The sequence below is a fragment of the Alligator mississippiensis genome, chromosome 4 (assembly GCF_030867095.1).
Source record: "Alligator mississippiensis isolate rAllMis1 chromosome 4, rAllMis1, whole genome shotgun sequence".
Classification (NCBI taxonomy): Eukaryota; Metazoa; Chordata; order Crocodylia; family Alligatoridae; genus Alligator; species Alligator mississippiensis.
Genome location: NC_081827.1, coordinates 10,808,622 through 10,823,155, shown reverse-complemented (window position 1 = coordinate 10,823,155; position 14,534 = coordinate 10,808,622). Strand labels below are relative to the sequence as shown.

The following is a 14,534-nucleotide window of genomic DNA, read 5'->3' as shown; positions in this document are numbered from 1 at the left end:
GGACGGGACGGGACGGAGCTGCGGGCAGCTCCGCTGGGAGCTTCCCCGCCTGCCTCGGCGCAGGCCCAGCCCGGCACACACCGCCCGTCACCACGCACGGGTCTCCTCCACACACGCCTCGGCACACACTCGTGACACACACCTCACGCCCTGTCTTACACACACCCCCTCTGGCTCACGCACACGTACTCGGATCATACCCCCTCTGGCACTCGGAAGGCTTCCAGACACTGCCTCTTGCATCCATTCCAGCCCTTACACACACACACACACCCCTCATGCACACTCAGATCATACATCCTCTCTCACACACATTCAGATCTTGCCCATACGCCATCTCTTACACACATCACAGCCCTTACACACACACACATACACACACACACACACACTCAGATCATACACCCTCTCTCTCCCTCCCTCACACACACACAATTATATACAGTTTCTTACACATGTCACACCCCTCCCCCCCACACACAGGTCTCTTACACATGCACTTATACATCACACCCCTTATACACACACCTCTGACACACACCCTCACCTTATACACCCTTTCACACACACACATACACACACAGATCTCTTACACACATCAGACCCCTTACACACATCTCCCACACACACTCAGGTCACACACACAGTCTCTTACATACACACTCTTACACATCAGGCCCCTCACACACACAGCCCTCTCTCTCTCTCTCTCTCTCTCTCACACACACACACCTCTTCCAGAGCATACTGTCACATAGAAAAAGATCTCTTGCAGGCCAGACACCTTCTCCCACCCTCTCTCTCATACACACACACAGATCTCTTCCACACACCCTCTCTCTCTCATACACACACAGATCTCTTCCACACACCTTCTCACACACACACAAATCTCTTCTACACACCCTCTCTCTCTCTCATACACACACAGATCTCTTCCATAACACCTTTGCACACACACAGATCTTTTCTGTACACCCCTCCCTCTCTCTCACACATACACACATGGGCTCTTGCACTCTTTGTAGCAACATAGATGCACTTTCACATACACAGAGAGATCTCTTCTACACACCCTCTCTCCCTCTTTCTCTCTCATACACACACACACCTCTTCCTCTTCCATACACCCCGTCCCTCCCCCCCAGTGGCCCTGGCCCGTGCGTGGGGCAGCCCGGGCCGCTCCTGGAGCCGCGCCGCCCCGTCGGGCCGGGTGCCCGGTGCTCGGGCGCTGTGCGGGGCCGAGCCCTACCTGTGCTGGAGCGAGCCTTGGGCCGGGCCTTGCAGCCGAAGCCGGTGGGCGACCCCCCGAGCAGGCTGCTGGGCGGGAAGAGTCCGGAGCCGTACTCGGGCACGTAGGGCGGGTAGGACGAGATGGGGTGGTGCGCGGCCGGGGCGCCCCCCAGCGAGGCCATGCTGCCCCGCGAGTGCGACGACTCCAGCTTCATGCCGTCGGGCAGCGCCACCTGGTACTTGACGCAGTCCTTCTCGTCCTGCCGCGCCGAGCCCGTGGAGCCGGGCGTGGAGATGGCCGGGTCCGGGGACACGTCCTTGGGCGGCGTGGGCGGGAAGGTGAAGAGGTGCGGGCTGGAGTGGCCGGCCGACAGCGCGGCCGAGGAGGCGGGCGGGTAGACGGACAGCGGCCCCGGGGAGCCGTGGTGGATGGACGTCTTGGAGAAGGGGCTCAGGTTCCAGGGCGACGCGCCGTGGTGGCTGCCCAGGGCCTTGCTGCCGTCCAGCCAGGGCAGCGAGCCGTGCAGCAGCGGCGGGCGGCACACCTGGCTCCCTGCTGGCGGGCGGCACAAGCGGGGCAGGGTTACCGGGGCGGGGAAGCTGCAGCCCCGAGGATCCCCCCTCCCTCCTGCCCCCAGCCCCGCCAGCCCCCTTCCTCCTGCCCCAGCTGCTCCTCCGCATCAGCACAGACCCCCTCCATCCTGCCCCCAACCCCGCTGTCTCCCTGTCTCCTGCCCCAGCTCCTTTGCACCAGCACAGACCCCCCCCCCGCCTTTTACTACAGCTCCTGTGCACCAGCACAGACCCCCCCCCCCCTGCCTTTTACTACAGCTCCTGTGCACCAGCACCCTCCTTCCCCTTGCCCCTGCTCCTCTGCCCCTCCCTCCCCCCAGCAGCTCCCATGGCCCTGGAGGAGGCCCGGCCTGGCAGAAGCTCCTCCTGCGGCCTGGCTCGGGGAGGACTGGGTGCCCCAGCGATCACCCGCGGCCGGGCCCTAAAGGAGAGGATCCTTGTGCCTTTCACTGTCACCCCCTCTCCCCTCCCCACATGTCTCCATGCCCTCCCGGGGCTCGCAGGGGGGTCAAGCGCCCTGCAAAGAGGTGCTCAACAGAAGCGAATCACACACGCGCGCACACACACACACCCCAGCTCCCCTAACCCTGGGGCTATTAAATCCGTACCCCCCTCCCCAGCCTAGCTCCTCTGGCCCTGGGTGTATGTATTATTTTATTTGGGGGTGGGATTTTAAACAAGTTTTTCAAGGCGGGGCTGTCCCCAGCGCCCCGAGGTGGAGGTGCCTTGCCCCGATCCATTCCCCGGGGGAGAAAGCAAAGGGGGAGAGCCCGGGGGTGGGTCGCTGGGATCTGGGGGAGCTGGAGCAGGGACGGCAAGGGGCACCGGGGGCTCCGGGCACTGCCAGGGTCCAGCCCGGGTGATCACCTCCAGGAAGCGGCAGAGTCACTAATATTGGGGCTAGATCAGAGCGACCGCACTTCCACTCTCTGCAGAGAGATTTGAAAAGGGAGGGGGACCGGGGCGGGGGGGGGGGGGGGTGAGGGGAAAGCCCTAGGAGAAAAAGCTGCTGATCCTCGGAAATAATTGTTTGACTGAGGCTCCCGGCAGGGCAGGCCGGCGCCGGCCGCAGCCCCGCACTCAGCAAGCAGGAGGGGTCCTGCCCGCAAGTCCCTGTGTGTCCCCCTCCCGGCTGCCCAGCCCGGAGCCCCCCGGGGACCCTCGTCACACTCAAAATGCACTTTCCCCTGCCAAGGCCCCGATCCGGGCCTGCCAAAGAGCAGGCATATATATATCTCTCTCTATGTGCGTGTGTATATACATATACATGTGTGTGTGTGTATACACATATGTATACACACACATATGTGTGTATACGTGTGTATATGTATATGTGCGTGTATGTGTATATATATGTGTGTGTGCACTACCGGCCAGCCATGGCACGGAGGCTCCAGCTGCCCGCCTGGCACGTGTGATGAGCCGGAGCGCTGACACTGGAGTGTGGACGAGCCCGCATTTTCCCCACTCCGGACCGAAGCGAAGCGGATCACACACGCACCCCCGTGCACACACCGACCCCGAGCTACAACGATGCCCTCCTTGTTGCTCCGGGAGCAGCAGGATCTCGCCTCCCTGCTCTTCTCCCCTGCTAACCCCTCTTGGAAAACAACCCTAAAAGGATCATTTTTTTTCCTGCCCCCCTCCCCAAAAATGAGCAACCCTAATCCTAAGGGTCCTCCCGCTTGTTCCCCACTAGCACGGGTTTTGTCCCGGCGCTGCGGGCCTCGGCGGGCTCCGTGTGTCCGCGCTAGGCCCCGGCTCAGCAGGCCGGGCCGGCCGGGCCCGCCGAGGGGGGCTCCCACCCCCGGGGCCCCGCACTCACCGTGATGGGCAGCCGGGTACCGCTGCACGGTGGCTCGCACCGAGTTGCCGTAGTAGGGGGGCACGGGGTTGCCTTGTCCATCGATGTTAAAAAGTACATCCACCTCCTCGGCCAGAGGGTACTGCGTGGGGTCCATGTAGGAGTGGCCCAGCCCGGGGTGGTGGGAGTCCGGGTGCTGCCCGTTGAGCACGGCCGGGTGGTGGTGGCTGACCCACCGCGGCTGATCCGCGGACACCTCCATCTTCCGCGCTCGCTCTTCGGGCGGGTGCGGGTGTCTTCTTCCTCCTCCTCCTCCTCCTCCTCCTCCCCACGGGCTGGCAGCGGGAGGGTGCGTGGGGGGGGGGAGGGCAAGGGGGGTGACAGGGACACACAGAGGTGGCGGCTTGGAAATAAAGCAACACAAAAACTAAAAAATAAATTAAAAATAAAACGAGGCTGCCAAAGAAGAACCGGTTCCAAAAAATAGAAGAAGAAAAAAAAAAATAAAAAAAAAGGAGGGAGCGAGAAAACAACGAAAGAAAAAGGGACGACAACAACGGCAAAAAAAAAAATGCCCGAGGAGCGCGGTGCCCCCGGTGTCTTCCGTGTGCAGACGGGGCCGGTCTTTGATCACCTGTAGGGAGAGAGGGGAGAAGGGGCAGAGCAGAGAGAGAGGAGCTCTTTAGTGAACTTCAGCAGCACCTGACTTGGCAAAAGCCAGAGCAAAGCGGCCTCCCCCTCCGTGGGCAGCGATCTGGGAGCCGTCCTGCCCTGTCCGGAGTGGGGCACACACACATGCACTCGCACGCACACACGCACACACACACCGCCTCTTTCTCTTTCGATCTTTCCCCAGGTACGTACACACATACACACACACACACACACAGACCCGAGCCACTTTCCCGGGGCGCCGCTGCCCTTTGAAGCGCGTTTGCTTGGCGCGGGTTTGCTCTTGCACCTGAGAAGCCCCCAGAAAGGTGCCGGCTGCTCCCGGGGTGCGGGGCCACTCTTGGCCGCACCGAGGAGGAGTGCGCTGAGGATGAGGACGAGGACGATTTGCTTTTTTAATCCTCAACCCACCAACAGGAGGGGTGGGGGGAGGAAAAGGAGGAGGAGGTGTGGGGGGGGGGAAGAATCCTTTGCAAAAAAAAATAAAAAAATCAAAAAGTGAAAAGAAATGCAGCACAAACCTGGATGGAGAAAGAGTGTGTGACCCAGGAGAGGTGAAGTTGAAACTGCTTGATCAGATCAGATTGTGCCTCCCTCTCTCTCTCTCTCTCTCTCTCTATTTTTTTTACAGGGAAGGCATTCTTTCTGAAAGGAGCAGGATGGCGCCAGCCGGCTCAGTGCTCACAGACAGCTGTGGCGAGACACAACTTAAGGAGGTTCCACTGTCATCAGCACACACGGAGGAGGAGCCTGATGACTGGGGAAAGGAGGGGACAGGAGGAAACTGCAATCTAAACTCTCTCCTCTACCACCCCCCCACTCCCCCCTGCCCAAATCAGGCTCTCCACCTCCTGACCGGAAAGTATTTGAAAGAATAGTGGAAAAAACGGAGAAAGAGTTAACAGTTGGGTTTGTTTTTTAAGGAGGAGCTGGTGCTGGTGGACTTGCTCTTTAAATAGAAGTGGTGCGGATGGGACGGGCCAAGCTGCACCAGTTTCTCTTTCTGATGATCCCCCCTCCTTTCATCCCTATGCAAGCAGAGTCCCGGCCACACGCTCTTGTTTCTTCTGATTATTGTTATCGTCTTTCCTTTTCTTCTTCTTCTTCCCAGCCCGGGGGACAGACGATCCCGCCTGGGAGGGAGAATAATACACATGAAAATATTGTATTATTTTCCCTCCCAGGCGGGATCATCTCTTCCCCGCGAGCTGCGAAGGGTCTGCGGAGCCTGAAGGGGACCCGCAGCCGGGAGGGCAGGGGGTGTCCGCCGGGCAGGTGAAGCGGAGCGGCTGCAGGGCCCAAGTCTCGGCACAGCAAGAGCGCAGGACCCGGCAGCCCGAGGCGACGGGGCAGGACGGCTCCGCGGGCAGACGGGAGGTGCCCGCCCGGCTCCCTTCCCTCCGCCCCGAGCCCTGCAGCTCCGAGCCAAAAACGGCCCGAGCCAGGGGACGGAGCCGGGTTTAGTTTCGCATCGAAATCAAAACAGGACTCGGGAGAACCGAAACACGGGTCAGTCCCGGGGGAAAGGCAGGAGCTCCCGTGCACCCGGGAGGGGGAGGCTGGAGCCCGGGGACCTGGGCGAGGACCTGAGCATGTTCACTTCCAGAGCATGCAATATCTATCTATCTATCTATGCACACCAAGTATACGCATACATAGCATATACTCTATGCACACGATAGATAGATAGATAGATAGATAGATAGATAGATAGATAGATAGATAGATAGATAGATAGATAGATTTCATAGACATGAGGGCTGGAAGGGACCTCGGAAGATCATCGAGTTCAGCCCCTGTATGTATGTATGTGTTTGTATATAAATAAATAAATAAATATTATATCTATATCTATATATATATATGTATGTATGTATATAGATATGTATGTATGTATGTATATATATACACCCCCCATATAGGCGCACACTATATGTATCGCTGTATGCATGTGTGTATGTCTGTATGTATCTGTCTATGCACACTACCTATATACACGCACACCATATAGACACACGCTCCGTATATCTATGTATGTGTCTCTCCATGCACACCATATATATATACAGACACACCATATAAACACACGCTCTCTCTATCCATCTAGGGATATATGCACATCGTATACGTGCGTACACACTATGCACACCCACACACATCTTTCTGCACACCATTATATAGCGGTATATCTTCACACACACTCCCCCCCACAATCACCCCCCCCCCACACACACACACACTTGGGTGCAGGAGACCCGCCGGGCCGGGACGCGCGTGGGATGCAGCGGCGCTTTCCACCAATCAGGAAGGAGCAGGAACTGGGCGCCCGCCAAAGCCGTCGCTGATTGGCTGCCGGCGGCGCTGGCGCGGCCCGGGCCCGCGGTCCATTGAGCCAGTGCATCCCCTAGCGGCCCCGCGGCGGGAGGCACCCCCTCCCCCCCCCCTCCCGCGCGGGCCCGGGGGAGCTTCCAAGACCCGGCCCGTCCCCACGCCTGTCCGTGCTGCCGGGAGTGGAGGGGGCTAGGACCGCGGGGAGCACCGAGGGGGTCACCACTGCTGCTGGGATCCTGACTGCCGTGACTAGCACCGTGACTAGCGCTAGGAAGAGCACGATGGCTGCTAGGACCTTACTGTTGTTACTAGGGTTGTGACTAGTACCATTAGGAATATTAGGATGAGCACTATTGCTGCTGGTTGTTACTAGTATTGTCACTAGTGCTGCTTTCTAGTACTACTAGCAGTATTAGGATCATCGCTATTGCTACTAGGATCGTGACTATTCACAGTATTGTTATTAGTGCCACTAGCAGTATTAGGATGAGCACTATTGCTACTAGGATCGTGAATATTGATTCTATTGCTACTAGTGCCACTAGGAACATTAGGATTATTCACTATTGCTACTCAAATGGTGACTGTTGTTATGAGGGTTGTTACTAGTACCACTTGGAGTATTAGGCTGAGCACTATTGCTGCTGGGATCATTACTATTATTACTAATACTGTTACTAGCACCACCGGGAATATTTGGATGATCACTGCTGCTGCTAGAATCGTTACTATTGTTACTAGAGTTGTCACTAGTACCACTAGGAGTATTAGGATCACTATTGCTACTCGGATGGTGACGATTGCTACTAGTATTATTACTAGCCCTTACAAAGCGAGAAACTCTGATCCCAGTTTGAGTTTCCATCCCTGGCGGCCGCAGCACTACGGAGATTTGGGGCGGGGGGGGGGGGGGGGGAGGGGGGATTGATGGTTTCTAGAGCAGCCGAGGAAGATGCTGAGCTCCCTGGAGGAGTTTCTCTGCCCCAGGTCGAAAATCCTGACCAAAATTAAAAAAGACTTGAGGGGTCGCCGGATGAGTTAAAGGGAACTCGAGGGTCTGAACGGGACGAGAGGGTCGGACCTGACGGCGCAAAACAGGGGGGTCTGATCCCTTCCTAGGCTCCTTCTCCATCTGGTTCGTTTAAACACACACACACGCGCGCGTATACGTATATGTATCTGTGTGTATAAATAAACACGTATTCATACACACGTGTATATGTCTATGTGTATACATAAATGTCTATGGACCCGTGTATAAATGTATGTATACACGCATGTGTGTCTGTGTCTTGATTTACAAGCACGTTTGTGTGTATGCACAAATACATGTCTGTAGATACGTTTGTGTGTGTGAATATAGATACATACACACACACGTGTTTGTGTGTATGTACACATACGTGTGTACGTGTGTGTGGGTCTGGCGGAGTACGGTGTGTCCTGGCCGGCAGGCTGGGGGGCACCCCGGGGGCGCTGCGGGGTGCCCCGTGCCCTGGAGCCGGCCTGCAAGCCCGTGTCTGCCTCCCGGCTCGCCTGCCCGCGGCCGGATTGACAGGGCGTAATGGGGAGGTGGGGGCCGCTCTCTGCAGTGCCCTTCGCCGGCAGCCGCGCCGACGCCACTGGGCATTGACGTCGGGCCCGAGCCAGAGCCGCGGGGAAGCCGAGCCGAGTGCCAGGCAGGCCATTAGCCGGCCGGGAGCAGGCGGGCAGGTGCCCCCTCCCCAGCCCCGGGACCCAGGCGTCCCCGCCCCGCGCGCATCCTCCCAGCGGAGCCCGCTGCATCCTCCAGGATGGGCCGCGGCAGGACCCCCGCCCCCAGCACCTTGCCCAGGGGGTCTCCGCTTGGGTGCGGAGCTGGGCTCTGCCCGCAGCCCCTGCCCGGCTCAGCTTCCCCCTGGCAGGTCCTGCCGAGAGGGGAAGGGGAAGGGGCTCCTGGGGCTGCTGGTGCTTGCAAGGGCAGGCGGGGGGGAGCCAGCCTCGGAGTCCCAGCCTGGTCCTGCACACCGGCGGCCTGGAGGGAGGAAAGAAGGGGTCCCTGCCATTGTCCTCCCAGGGGGCTCAAGGCCATCGCCCCCAACCCCAAAGGCTGGAGAGGGCTCCCCCAGCCCCCGGCCCTGGAGGCTGGCGGGATCCTGGGGGGGGGGGGACAAACAAGGGGGACAAGTTTCCCCTCTCCCCGCACCCTGATCACCGGCACCTGGTCCGCATTTGCCTGTCTCCTTGGGGCGGGGACGGCCAGAAGCCCCCTCCCCAGCCCCCCGCGCTCTCCTGCTGCAGTGGGCTGCGAGCGGATTAAGTTACCGGGCTGGGGTTTTTTGCAGGGGACGGGAATAGCACAGGTAAAGCTGTATAAACAGCCTGGGGCTGCAGATCCAGGGTTAGGCAGAGGACAAGGCCCAGGGCAGAGCTGGGGAGAGGGGCGCTAGGGGGGAGAGGGGGAGGCCCGGAGCGGATTCGGGGAACCCGGAGATGGCAGCACTTCCAGGGATCTGCCCCCCCAGCGGTGATGTGGAGGTGGGTGGTGGGAAGGAGAAGGGAAACCCCCTGTGCTGCCTCAGCAAAGCGATTCGGGAAATGAATAGCAGGGGAGGGGGGGAGCTTCCCCCCCCCCTCCTCCTTTGAAGCTGAGCAGAAGGGCGACTGCCCCGGGACACTCCGCGTCTGCGGGAGATCAAAACCGGCTGGGCGAGTCCCAGAGGCGCCCCGTCCCCCCTGCGCGCTGCCCCGGGCGGGCGGGCAGAGCCGGGGCCGGGCCAGGAGGTGTCCGGCCAGGACCCGGCTCCAGTTCCCCCGCATGGTTCAGGCCCGGTGGTGGCTGGTCCCCTCCAGCGCCTCCGCCGCGTGTGCGCGGCTTTCCCGCATGCAGGAGCCACGGGCTCGCCCCGCCAATCCCCCGGACATCCAGCCCTGCCCAGCCCCGGAGGGAGTGGGGACGGGGGCCCCGAAGAGGCAGCCACACTGCCCCGGGGGACCAGCCCCGGAGGACACAGCCACCGCGCTGCCTCCTCCGCTCCGAGCCCGGACAAAGCATTCCGCTGCCCGGGGGCCGGAGCGGGTCGTGGAGACTCGCGTCCCGCTTGCCCCGCGGTCCCCGACAGTGGTACCCACGCACCCGCGGGGTGGAGGGGGGTCCAGCGCCTCTCCCCCCTCCCGGGGAGGACACTTCCGAGGGGGCGTCCCCAGGTGAGTCGGAAACACGCCGGAAGCCTGCGGCTGGGCTGGCGGCGAGCGAGAGGCCGGGGTGGGAGCAAAGCGCCAAAAACACGGGCTGGCTCAGCCCCAATCGCCCCCAGGACACGGGTAGGGTCTGCCCCTTCTCTTGGGGGGGGGCCGCGGGACATATTAAAGCCCCCCCCCCCCCTCTGTGCCTGAGTAATAAAACCTGGAGGTGATTTTCTTGCAAGGATTGGCTGTGATGGCTGGATCCCTGAACCCCCCCCCCCCCCGCTCTATCCCGTGCTGCAGCTGTATCCCCGGCCCCCCGAGGCACGCAGGGGGCAGTCCCTGTGCCCCGAGGGAGCAGGAGCTCTGCCCGCCGGGCCCCTCGCCGCTCGGTGCGGGGACAGCGGGCTCGGGAGAAGCGCTGGGCAGACGCGGGGCACGGGCTGTGCCCTCCGCGCGGGTCTCCGGAGAGGTTTTCCTCCCCCATCGTGGCCGCGAGGTCTCCCCCCGGGTGCAATTGCTGGCCGGCTCTCGGGCCTGGGATGGAGTCACTTAGGAGCCAGCAAGATTAGCCTTCCTCTCCTTGCATCGCTGGCTTTGAACTTGAAGGGCTCTCCCCCACCCCAGCCGGGCTCCGGACACCAGTTCACAAGCAAGAAGCCGACCCCGGGATTGTCCGCACACACGTGCCCCGCCGCAGCGCGCACAAGAGCAGCCCCTGGGCACAGGGCTCCCTGAGCACGTCCAGGCTCTGCAGGGGAGAGAGAGCTGGGATCGGCGGCCTGGCGGCTCGGCCTCCCTCCCTAAGCAGCCAGTGTGTTGCCGAGGCAATGCCCTCCCTGCTTGCCGGAGATGGAGGGGATCCATCCCTCGCCGAGCAGGCAGCAGCCCGGCCTCCCCGCCGGCCCCGCTCCGCAGGCCGCGCCACCCGGGTGCAGGACCCGCACGGCCGCCGGCTCCGTGCTCCGAGAGACCTCGTATCTACACGGACCGATCGATGCACAAGCACGTACACGCACACACGAGCAGCATTCGGTGTGCGCAGTCTATCTAGTACACGCACACGCGCAAAATATTGTGTGCGGTCTACAGGAATACACAGGCACACATATACCGACAGAGAAATGGTATACATTCATGAGCAAAATACACATATCTATCTATCTATCTATCTATCTATCTATCTATCTATCTATCTATCTATCTATTGGAATATGTATGCATATACACATATGTGTGTATATATATATATATATATATATATATATATATATATATATACACCTACATACAGATCTAACTTGGGCGATTATATATACACGTAAAAGCAAGATCTATATGAGCAATATAGTCTATGGGAATACACGCACTGGCACCTAGATACGTGGCTCTGCAAACATTTATATGTCTACCTATCTATATCAATATATGTACCACCGCCACCAGAAGCAGTGGCCTGTGCAGACCATTGGGAGCAGACCATGTAGAAAAGGTGAATTGGAGACACGACGAAGAAGATAGAGAGATACAGATCTGTATATAGATATATTGATATAGATATATAGTTATATCTATATCGATATAGTGAAATAGATATATAGGTTTATATATATAGAGAGAGAGATTTGTAGAGTGTGTATGTGTAGACACATACATATATATTTGTAGTGTGTGTCTATATATATAGACTCGTATGTGTATATATCTATATCTATCTATAGATATATAGATACACACTACAAGATAGATAGATAGATAGATAGATAGATAGATAGATAGATAGATAGATAGATAGATAGATAGATGCACATCCGTCTGAAGGTATCTGTTTGCGCAGCGGCCTTCCCAAATGCCAGAGGAAGAAGCAGAGCGGTGGTTTTAGGAGCCGCGTCTCTCCCCGCAGCCCGGAGGAGCCGGGGCCGGGAAGGCTGGATCCAGTCCCGGGTGAGAAGGGCTCCTTCTATACTCACACGTGTGCGTGCGTGTGTCTGCACAGCTCCCGTTCCCGAGTGTGCCCCTGCCACACACGCACCCCCCACCCCCAGGCGTGTGTTCCCGGCTGCAGAAGGAGGGCTCCCCGGCCCGGTGCGGGCTCTGCCCCGCGCGCCCCTCGTGTCCCCCGGGGCAGCGCCCTGCCGCGCCCCCGTCCCCGGGCTGCCCACCGCCGGCCTCCAGCCTCTCGCCCCGCATCTCTGGCTCGGGGACCAGCCGCGGCTTTCCCCCAAGGTCACCGGGGAAAGCCAAGAAGCCCCGGCCGCGGCTGCGGAACAATGCGAGCGGACTCGGGTTAAGTTTCTGCTGGAGCCGGCAGCCCCTTGGAGGCGAGATCCCCTGCTCACCCTGCACGTGGGGCAGGGGGGACCCGAGGAGCGAAGGCACTGACCTGGGCAGCAGCTTGGCTTGTTCTTACGTGGCCCGGACCTGCGGGAGCTCTACAGGCGCTGCGGGCAGGCGGGCCGGGCTGCGGGCATGGCTCGAGCTCCCCGCCAGAAGTAAAACCTGGGCGATCTGCATCCTCCGAAAGCCCACCCGACTGCCTGACCTCCTCCTCCTCCCGGCTGTATAGGAGATCAGAGCTCTTCCGGGTTGGAAAAGGGCAGAGAAAGAGGGAGAGAAATATGATGGGCATTTCATTACACACCCAGCCCGCGAATCACATGGGGTGGGGAGACGCCGGGGGAGGGGAAGGGGGGTGAACAGGCAGGTATTGGGGCAGGGAATCGATTAGGACGTGATGTAACCTGTGCTGGGCACAATGGTCCCTGCCATAAGCCTCTAACGCCTCTAAAGATCTTTCTTTCTTTCCTTTTTTTTTCTTTTCACCCCCCCTCCCTTATTTTATGGTCATATAAATAGTAGCAGGGATCGTGCAGTCCTGATCAAAAGCTTTCGAGGAAAAGCAGTGGCAGCAAGGGCGAGGATTCGGGTCTTTCTCCTTTTCCTCCCCCCTTTTCTTTCTTTTTTGTGAGTGTGTTTGGGGCTTTTCAGAGCCTTTGTGCAAAGATCTGGAGAGAAAACAGGCGCCAGGAGCAGGGATCCGGAGGGAAACACATACACGGGCTCTTGCACTTAGTGGCAACATAGATGCACCTTCACAAACACACACACGGGCTCTTGCACTTAGTGGCAACACATATACGTTTTTACACATGAACAGAGGGGCTTTTGCACTCGTAGTGGCAACACAGATGCACTTTCACACACGCACACATGGGCTTTTGCATTTAGTGGCAACACAGATGCACTTTCACACAAAGACACACACACAGGGGCTCTTGCACTCGCAATAGTAACAGATGCATTTTCACACACACACACACACAGGGGCTGTTGCACTCTTAGTGGCAACACAGATACCCTTTCACACACACACGTACACGCAGGTGTGGGCACAGCGATGTGCCCCACGAGCGATCACACACACTCGCGGGGCACGGGAGAAGCGCTGGGGCGGGAGCCCGTCCTCCCCTCTCCCCCCTGCTCGATTGCAGGGCGAGCCCCGCACCCAGCTCCCCCCGGGCGGGGCAAGGGGGCAGTTGTCCCCGCAGGGCAGGAGGGACTTGGGCCCCAGCCCGAGGCAGCAGAGAGGCTCAGCGCCCGGAGAGACCCGGCCCGGCCCGGCCCGGCCCGGCTGGCGGGGTGCATGTGCAATGCGCTGCCCCGGAGCTGCGGGGGTCTGTGCACTGGGGCGCGAGGAAAGCCCCTTCCTCGCCGGGACAGCGGGCCTGGGGCCGCCTCCCTCCCGCACCCGCGCTGTGCCGGCGCTCGCCGCTGAAACGACGAGCTGCCAAGTTACAATAGGAATAAGCCACTGCCGCGGCGCGACACACACGCACACGCACACTTCGGTGCCTTCCTATTCTGGCTACTCATATTCATGCTGATCAGGAGAGTCCGGCCAGGCACGAGCAAGCCCCGCTCCCCCCACTCGGATCCGTGTTTGCATCTTGTCTCCTTCGCGAAACAGGAGGGGAACCGCGGGCCCCCTTGACACACTCCGCGGGCAGCGCCGGGGCCGGGAGACAATAGATAGGGGCTGCCTGGGCGAGCCAGATGTATTACCTCCGATCACTGCGCCGGACTGGCTGCCACCCACCAGAACAGCATGGATGGCTTGTGGTTAAATCAAGATTGAAATGAGTTTCCAAATGGGATTTTACATGGCAGGCACTCCCGCCAGCGCCTTGCTGCACATTTGTTCTCGCTGCCACCCAAACCTCGCCACTGAGAAGTGACACGGGCTGGGGGGCAGGTTCGTTTGCTCGGCTTTTTCCCTTCCCGTCCTTTCTCTGGCTGTCACCAGCGCGGTTTTCTGCTCCCTCCAGGACCCGCCACACTGGGCTTGTCCCCTGCGCAGGCTCGCGCACGAGCATCCCCTGCCCTGTCACAACTGCAGCACTCGGAGCAATAGGAGTAACAAGAATAGTAGTGGTAATAACCATGGTAATAATAAGAAGGATGGCGTTAGTAGTAGTAGCAATACAAACAATCGCGGTGGTGGTGGTACTAGTAATAGTGATGGTTGTAGTAGTAACAACAACAATGGTGACAGTAGTAATAATGGTGGAGCTAGTAGTAGTAATAACAACCATCGTGGTGGTGGTGGTACTAGTAATAGTGATGGTTGTAGTAGTAACAACAACAATGGTGACAGTAGTAATAATGGTGGAGCTAGTAGTAGTAATAACAACCATCGTGGTGGTGGTGGTAGTAGTAATAGTGATGGTTATAGTAGTAATAGTGATGGTTATAGTAG

General features: G+C 59.0%; 1 protein-coding gene across 5 annotated transcripts in view; it reads right to left on the bottom strand.

The window, feature by feature from the left end:
- GATA3 (GATA binding protein 3) overlaps nucleotides 1-12,362 on the bottom strand; it is a 28,547-nt gene extending 16,185 nt beyond the window's left edge. For 2 of the 5 annotated variants that reach the window (XM_019487587.2, XM_019487588.2), the window contains exons 1-4: nucleotides 12,162-12,361; nucleotides 4,804-5,039; nucleotides 3,632-4,244; nucleotides 1,253-1,789 (exon numbers count right to left, since the gene is read on the bottom strand). In XM_019487587.2, the coding sequence (XP_019343132.1) occupies nucleotides 1,253-1,789; nucleotides 3,632-3,872 (778 nt within the window). In that variant the 5' untranslated portion in view covers nucleotides 3,873-4,244; nucleotides 4,804-5,039; nucleotides 12,162-12,361. Of the gene's footprint in view, nucleotides 1-1,252; nucleotides 1,790-3,631; nucleotides 4,245-4,803; nucleotides 5,040-12,161 lie in introns of all 5 variants that reach the window. The other 3 variants (XM_014607511.3, XM_006268114.4, XM_014607510.3) reach the window with 3 other exon arrangements.
- Between the last annotated feature and the right edge of the window lie 2,172 nt (nucleotides 12,363-14,534).